An 8,756-nucleotide genomic window follows, 5' to 3' on the forward strand; every position below is an offset into this window, starting at 1 on the left:
TGAAGTTTCCTTAACTTTTAATTTTATAAAATGAAAATGGTGGAAGTACTAATATTGAAGTTTCCTTTAAATTTTATGTTAAAAATTATAGATATTATATGTAAAAAAAACACACACATATATAAACATTTTTCTAGAAATTTAGAACAAAATTTTACCATTTATTAAGTAATTTGAAAAGATAAAATATATTCAACAACAAAAATAAGATTGAATCAAACTTATTTAAGAAAATATATCATAAGTTCAAATTTGAATTTGAGTCATGTAAATGCTCCATTAATGAGCCATGTAAATACTGAATTAATGTAGAGAGAGAAAGAGAAATATTGTTAAGGATAATGGGGAGATATAAGATATTTTTAGAATAAAAAAAAAAATAGTGGAGAGGTATAAAATATTTTTGAAATAAATTAAAATAGAGGGAGGTACAGATCCCATTTGGGGAGGTGGAGGAGCAACACCCTATTCTTATTTGTTGTGTGATACTTATTATTTGTTAATGTGTTGAACAAAAATTCAAGTATTCTAAATGCTCTCTTTTATTGTTGTGATAAGTAATACCTTTTAAAGGAAAAAGTAAGATGTATAACGTATGTTATTTATCTTAATCATGACAAATTAGATTCTTTCACCAACAACCATTGCATTCCCCTCCGTTGCAGAGTGAAAAAGATTTTCAAATTTAATTCATTCTTCATGATATAAATTAGGTAAAATTGTCATAAAATATTCGTCACAGAATAAAATAAAAAATGAAATAATATTTTTTTCCCATAAATTAAAACGAACTTGTGTGGTTAAAATACGCTTTCCAGAAGTTAAAAACAAAGAATTTCGATATAAAAAATAATTTACAAAGGTTAATTTTAATTTACAGGAGAATTTTTTTTTTATGCAGTCCTTTTTGTGAAAATTTTATGTAAACGAAACCTACGTTGGTGTATAGGCAGTTAAGTTGAATGTAAAGATGGTGGCTCAAAATGGAAAAAAAAAAAAAAAAGATTGTTAGGGAGTTTAATGTCACTACACCATTCAATGTTGGCTATTGCTTTCTCCAACCCCACAATTACTATCTCTCTAATACCACAATTACCAACTGAACCTCACACTAATAGAAAAGGTCTACAAGACAGAGGAAGAAGAGAGAAAACAGAAAAAAGTTGATTTCGAAAAACTCTTTTTAAACTGCATTTCATATGAAATCTTTGAAAAATTTATTCTAAAGTGTATTTCATCCATAAATATTTTGTCGAAAGTTACTTTTATGGTAAAATAATCATTCCCAAAATCTACGGGGGTGTGCAAAAAAATTGAAAGTGCAGGAAGCAAAAGCCTTGAATGCTTTGCCTTTTCTTTGTTGGTTCGTAGAAAGCATGTAAGAAAAATGAAGGCCGAAACTTTTCTGAAGGTGATGCTGTAAGAATTTTTCAACGATGTGCTAACAATCAAATGATGCAGACAATGATATCGGCCAACGAATACGTGTAAAAACATTACAACGAACCCTTTTAAGGGTCAACTTTTTTGTCTGCCTCTATTAAAAAAAAGAGAAATAAAAAATTCCATTTGAATAAGAGAAACCATTAAAAAATATATATTTTTTTTCAATAAAATTACGTCAAAACTATAAGATCAATTGAGATATGCTAAGACACCAAAAATTCCATAAATATAAACCTTTTTTATTTTTGAACATGAAGGGAATGCATGATTCTGCATTGGATAAATTGTTGAAGGGCCCTTGTGGGAGGAATCAGCCATATCCCTACACTAATAATAATCCTTCTCATGCAAGAATAGGTGTGAAGGTGGAAGAGTCTTGCAAACTAGCAGCATATTTTCGTGCCCACAGATCATAGTGAATAATTTCTTCAAGGGAAGGCGAGGACAACAATTCATTTTGATGCTTCTCACATGTTAGCTCCACCACTTTGAATATATCCAAATAGCTAATCCTAAACTCACATTAGAACAATTTCAATTAAGGTAACAAATTCCGAAACATGTTAACATGTCAGTGAAAATTTGCAACAAGGAAAAATAACTCAATCTTACTTTTCATCAATAAACATCTCTACAGCTTTCTCATTTGCTGCACTCAGAACTCCTGTCATTGTTCCTCCAGCACGACCAGCAGCATAGGCAAGATTCATGGATGGATACTTTACATTGTCTGGAGTTTTAAATGTAAGTGAACCAAGCCTACATAACCATATTTCAAAGACAACTATGTCAGACAAACTAAGAGCAACTATTCCATGACAGTTCAAATTAAGTTAACTGATTCATCTTGCATAATAACGTCTTATGATAGTCATGAACACTTAAAGTGAAAAGGAACTAATAGGTACATGTTTTAAGCATTGCTTTGGATGATGTCTGAGAATGAATCCGCATGTCAAAACCAAAATTCAACCAATTTAGTTTTCCTTCAAATTATTTACTATTTACAGCCTAATGCACATGTATGGGGAGAATTGGTTCCTGGAAATATTCACTTTATTTTTCGAAAGCTCTCAGAAAGCTGGCAGAAAAAAGTTATTGTTTTTTCAAAATAAGTTTGAATCAAATACCATCTTTTACATTTCAAGGAAATGCATGAAGAATAAAATATACACAAAATTTGAATGACCCGATCATTCAAAATAAGAGCCATCAATAATTCAAGTTGGACTGAAAATCTTCATTTAAGAATAAAGGCTTCCAAACTTGAAAACTGTAAGTCAACTGAACCTGTCTATTTTCTTTTAGTATGGATGGAAAATAAAATTTGATTGAATTGAAATAAGTAAGCAGCAGGGAAAAAGTATAGTACTTGCAAAGATCAAGGCGTGGCCAAGTGACTTCAGAACAATAAACCCTGTCAGGCCATGATAATGTATAGAGGATCGGCAACCGCATATCAGGCCACCCTAGTTGTGCAAGAACAGATGAATCCTGGAATCAAGAAATAAGTCAGTATCATATAAGATAAAAAATATTCAATGATCTTTTTCTCCTTTGCTATACACGAGTTTACTCCCACCCATTTGCTAATTTAGCAAAGGCCTAGGTGCTATGGTTATTCAAATATATGGATATTAAAACATGGTAACCAACATAAAATAGAATATGGTATTGACCTGTGTTTCAATCATTGAATGTATGATTGATTGCGGATGAATGACAATCTCAATATCATCATAGTCAGCTCCAAATAGGTAATGTGCTTCAATTACTTCTAGACCCTGCAAAGAAGTACAACAAATTTAACTTTTACCTAGGAAATTCATACTATATAATCAAACAGATTTATAAAATGGCTTTTTCCATCCAATATGTTGACATAAAAGAGAAACAAACCTTGTTAAAGAGTGTAGCAGAGTCCACAGTTATCTTTTTCCCCATATTCCAGTTGGGATGTTTTAATGCATCAGCTACTTTAACATCTTTCAGCTTTTCAACTGGCAAATCCCTGTCAATCACCAAGGGGTTTGTAGTCAAATTTATTATATAGATCCCGGAAACAAAATAGAGAGAAAACAATTCATGGTTTTCCATGATCAAAGAATATTAATCCTGACAGAAAGCAGCACAAGACATTAAGATATACATAGGAATAATGTTTATGGTGCTACATATTCTTTCAGTTTCCAACATAACTAGAAAATATGGTTTCACTGAACATGCAAAACGGGTCAAATGAAGCCATGTACACACCTAAAAGCACCTCCAGATGCTGTTAGAATAATGCGCCTAAGTGCACCCTCTGGTAACCCCTGGATACACTGTAACAAAGAATCCTTTAAGCTTTTGCAGTAAAAGAGGATCATATGAAAAAATGATTTCTTGCAGTAATAAGGTGCAGAGGCCAATATATAGATAATAAATAGCATGAGTATGTCTATTGATCTTGTTGCACACATGATTTTTAATAGACTATGTGCCTTCTAACCTGAAAAATGGCAGAATGTTCCGAATCAGCAGGAAGTATTTTTACGTTATGCTTCTGAGCAAGAGGAAGGACAAAAGGACCTCCAGCAATCAACGTCTCTTTGTTGGCCAAAGCTATGTCTTTCCCTGCTTCTATCGCAGCAACTGTCGGCTAATAAAAGAATGAGAGGATTTCAGCTTTCTAATATTAATAGATATGTAAGATGCATGGACACAGAAGACCACATTACATGGCACAGCAAAGAGATTGGTTACCAAGAAATGACAAAGACAGGGAAAAGAAATTTACCTTCAGTCCTGCACACCCTACTATTCCTGTGACTACACTGACTGCATCTGGGTGACGAGCAACCTGAGAATATATAAGCTCTAAGTCATGAAAGAAAAAGGCTCTAACAAAATTACAACAAATGAATAAAGCAGATGTCCACCTCAACGATTCCCTGCTCTCCAGGGATGATCTCAGGTTTCTGTTCAACATCATGCAAAGCCTCTTCAAGTTCAGCTATTAGCGACTCGTTTCTAACAGCAACAAGTTGAGGCTTAAATGTTTTTATCTGTGCAACATAAATATTAAAAGGGATTATTCTCTTTTTTCTTGTGCTTATTATATTGAAATATTAGATACTACAAATGATGGTGATCTTGGAACAACAGTAAGGTTGCCTTTTAAGGTGGGGAATCATGGGCTCAAATCCTAGAAACAACCTTTCTACTTGTAGGATAAGACTGCATATATACTGTCCTCAAATTCCACTACGTGGGAGATTAGGTTGCCCTTATATGAGATACATTAACTGAACCTTAGACCATAGTAGCTAATTTAGTTTTAAGATATTTTTGTTTTGTATGATATGGACTCATTGGTTCCTTCATACATAAATTCAAAAGAACAACATGCCTACTGCACCTTAATTATTAGAAAACAGAACCAGGAAGATCATTCTCATTGCAACTAATGTGACGACAGTTACAGTAATAAATTAGCCGTGTGAGTAAATTGGTTAAGTAAATCCACTGGGGTTGTGAAATTTCAGATTTAAACCTGGTCATAGATAGACACAAATCAATTGACAGTTCCATTGCATCCTGGGAGTGCAGTGGTTACCTGGTCTGCAAGAAGAGTAACGTTTGAACCAGCTGCAAGTGCCACAACTTTAAACTTGTCTGGATTCTCTGCCACAATATCTAGAGTCTACAAAAGCATACAAGAGAAAATATGCACTACATCAAAAAATATGAGACGAAGGCAAGTTAAGCTACATCTACAAAGAGAAAACATCAAGTATTCCCAGTATTACATCCATCTATCCATAACACCCCGAAAAAAAATCGAATATTCATTTCAAAGAATTAGAGGAATACATAGACACAAAATATCAAATTATTTCCAACAAATGTTTGCAAGCAAACAGCAACTTGCATGTTAAGATGTGTTACATTGGTTAGGAATAAAATCCAAATGGCGAAAACTCTTTATAAGACTAACCCCAAATGCTTCTCTTTAAGCTAGCTTTTGACCCAGATGTTTGTAATAGACTATTATTACCCATTAAATCTAATATCACTAAGTACAGATTATGATGATAGAGGAATATTCCATTAGCACCAATACCTGAGTTCCAATAGAACCAGTAGATCCCACAATAGAAATGGGTTTTGGTCCCTCCCAAGTCTTGCCAACCTGTTCTGGATACGCTCGTCCGGGCCAGGCTGGTGGTGGTTGTGGTGATGCCTGCAGTGAGCAATTAACTCGCCTTCCACCATCTTTTCTTTTAAAAGCAAAACCACCTAAGCATCAAATTCAAAACACCATCATAGTCAAACCTTGCATGCTCCATCAATTGACATCAAAACATAGCACAACAAACAAATATTGCCTTTCCAAAAAAAAAAAATATATTGCCATTCCACAAAACAAAAACATCACCATAACATCAACAAAGTCGCTCATAACAGTATAAGACCAGAAAATAGCATAATTTCCGGAAAGGAAAGAAATCAATAATTCAATGGGGAGGAAGTTTATGCATAAAGTCGTTAACTTTGACATTTCCCAGAAGAGAAGAGGAATGAAACACGGTTTAAACGAACAGAGGAAGAGAAGAAGAACCTGGGAATTTTGCTGAGAGACAATTAGACTTGAAGGAATCAGAGAAAAAAAGGGACTTGACTTCAGGGGGAGAAGAGATATTGAGCGCCATCACAGAAAGCGAAGTTGAGTTTGGAGAAAAAGAATTGAAATCTGAAGCAACAAGAATGGTGGCAGCAGAAGGAGGTTGTGTGGTGGCTGGAATTGCTGAGTTTTTTTATAGTAGTACTAATAGACAACAGTAGATGTGGTCTGAGACATATTATCACATATGAAAGATGCATTTTTTATTTATGATTTTCAAGTATTACTATTTATTAAAATTAATTATATGTGGAAAGAGATAATGAAAAAAAGAGTTTAATTTTAAGATGGGGAAAATAAGAGAGAAAAGGACAAAAGAGAGTTAGGAGAGAGTGCAAATCCCCACTCGCCGCCCCTCCACTCCATACATATTTTACCAACATTTTATATTAATCAAATCTCTTTAAGAAGATTTATACTTTTTGGTAATCATATATCAATTAATATTTATTAATTTCACATTTAATATCTTTTATTTATTTATCTTATGCTTTAAAAAATAAGCATAACTTTAGTTTTATATCTTTTTCTAAAAAAACTATTAATGTTCTGAATTGCAATTGATTATTTTCCCATCTATGAATTTATTTAGTAATTGGTGTGATAGATTTGACATAGTTAGTGAGACGTTAATCAGGATATTTTAATTCAAATGCTTTTTTATATACTTATCATAATTTATGTTTAATATTTTAAATTTGCTAACAATGGGGCTTAAATTAAAATTTTGGATTTGTATTTGCAGTGAATAACCAAAAGTTTTCTTTTGGTGTTCGTATTGATTCTAGTTAACTAATACAAATATTGCATCCTATACAAAATACAAATGTGTCATGTAAAAACTAATAGTTAGAATATGTTGTTTTATTTGGATTAAATGTGGGAAAGAAAACAAGTAAATAGAAAATAACAATGAATTGGAATAAGAAAAATAAAGTAGAGTAATTTTTCTCTTTTGTTTGAAAGAGTGTAAATAAAATAAGTTATATATAAAAGATAAAGATGTTTTAATAAGAGAAGTAAAAAAAGTATATGTTCTGTGAAGACAGTGAAAATAGGTTGTTAGCTATAATTAAACAGAAGACAAGTCTATATCACGAGCTGAGAAGAAGACTGACAGAAACATGTGCTTCTATTCTCCAATCAACAAATGCTTTTTTTCCGTTTTTCAACACACTCTTTATGGACATCAATACGAAAAGAACCAAAACAAACTACCAAAAATTACAATTTACAGTTTAAAAATATAAAAAGTTAATAGTAAGTATTCCAAAATTTAGTAAATTTAATTTATAAAATATTAATTGTATTATTATCGTAGCATCCAAAAAATGTTTGGTTTTAGATCTAATAAAGCATGCAAATTTATAGAGTATCCTCTTTGTTGCTTATATAACTATCTTATACAACCAATATATATATATATAAATTGATTTGGATTGTAATGCAATGATTGATATGGCCCTAATGCTATGGTATGGTGCTAGCATTCCAACAAAAAGATAAATTTTAAATTTCACAAAATAAATGTTCAAGTCGGAGTCCCACATGCTCTAATAACTCTTTTACAATTTTGTTTTTTGGTGCTATACCATTTAACTTGGTATACAAATAAAATTATATTATCCTGACATGAAAACTTATCAAACCAGTTATATATATAATATGGCAAGTGATAGGTAGCAGAACAAAAAGATAATATTAAAATAAAAAATAAAATGATAACATATGAGAAAGTAATAAAAAATTATTATGAATTAGGACTTTTTTTTCCATGTAATATCAATCATAATTAAGAAACAATAAACCGCACATTTTATCAAATTATTGTATCGAAAACAGGATAAAGATTGAATAAATACCAGCAACCACGTAACGACGTCGTCGTGCTAAACTTTCAAAGTTCAAATATATTAATTTTAAGTCAAATATTGCTAATAAAATTTGCAAATTTATATTCCAAACCGGTCTCCAATTCAAACTGTCAAACTGGTCTCTAATTCAAACTTAATATAATATAAAACAGTAATCATATTCAAATCAAGTTTAATTAGAAATATTTGACCTGGATGTAAGATATTACTGTATGCACTTCTTTTAATAAGTCAAACTACACTCACGTTACCAAACTTTCATTTTCAATGACATTAATGCGTTATCTTGGGACAGTAATTTCGCAATATGACGCATTTATTAGATTTAAAATCATGAAAGTATTAGGAAAAAAAAGTAATGACTACGTGTTTCTATATTTAAGTAAATAATAGTATATATTAAGTCATTTGTAATATCATAAATAAAATGTAAATAACTTTTTAAATTTGAGATAAAAAATAATATTTATTTGAGGAAAGTAGAGTATAAAAAACCATATCCACTAAAGCAGCATGGTTCTTTATAATATAATATTAGAGATAAATAAAAGAAATGATGATGCATCTTAGCTTCCTTAGAATTATTTATTATAAGGTCAAATTCTTGGACATAGAAGTTAGCTAAGGAATATATGAATTAAGAAGGAAGAAGATGCTTTTTGTTGAACGCGGACGCAGTGAGCTTTTTTTTTATATACATTAATCTTAATTTTATGTTATAATATTGTGTATAGTCATAGAATGTATCAAATTTTGTCCTAGTTTTGCTT

The 8,756-nt window shown here is 31.2% G+C and overlaps 1 protein-coding gene across 1 annotated transcript; it reads right to left on the reverse strand.

Moving 5' to 3' along the window:
- Window positions 1-1,586: 1,586 nt before the first annotated feature.
- On the reverse strand, window positions 1,587-6,276 carry LOC106769052 (1-deoxy-D-xylulose 5-phosphate reductoisomerase, chloroplastic). Its single transcript, XM_014654511.2, has 12 exons — window positions 6,050-6,276; window positions 5,552-5,727; window positions 5,045-5,131; window positions 4,368-4,493; window positions 4,226-4,288; window positions 3,938-4,087; window positions 3,703-3,770; window positions 3,346-3,457; window positions 3,126-3,230; window positions 2,819-2,940; window positions 2,059-2,205; window positions 1,587-1,958 (listed from the first exon to the last, which is right to left on the reverse strand). The coding sequence occupies exons 1-12, from the start codon at window positions 6,138-6,140 to the stop codon at window positions 1,790-1,792; spliced, it is 1,416 nt and encodes a 471-aa protein (XP_014509997.1). The 5' UTR covers window positions 6,141-6,276; the 3' UTR covers window positions 1,587-1,789.
- Window positions 6,277-8,756: the final 2,480 nt, after the last annotated feature.

Source organism: Vigna radiata, chromosome 7, assembly GCF_000741045.1.
Source record: "Vigna radiata var. radiata cultivar VC1973A chromosome 7, Vradiata_ver6, whole genome shotgun sequence".
Classification (NCBI taxonomy): Eukaryota; Viridiplantae; Streptophyta; class Magnoliopsida; order Fabales; family Fabaceae; genus Vigna; species Vigna radiata.

Coding starts and splice junctions, on each gene's coding strand:
- LOC106769052 (XM_014654511.2), bottom strand. CDS start 6,140: ATGGCGCTCAATATCTCTTCTCCCCCTGAAGTCAAGTCCCTTTTTTTC. Junction 3,771..3,937: donor AACATTCTGCCATTTTTCAG/GTTAGAAGGCAC, acceptor TCTTTGTTACAG/TGTATCCAGGGGTTACCAGA. Junction 2,941..3,125: donor ATTCAATGATTGAAACACAG/GTCAATACCATA, acceptor TCTTGATTCCAG/GATTCATCTGTTCTTGCACA.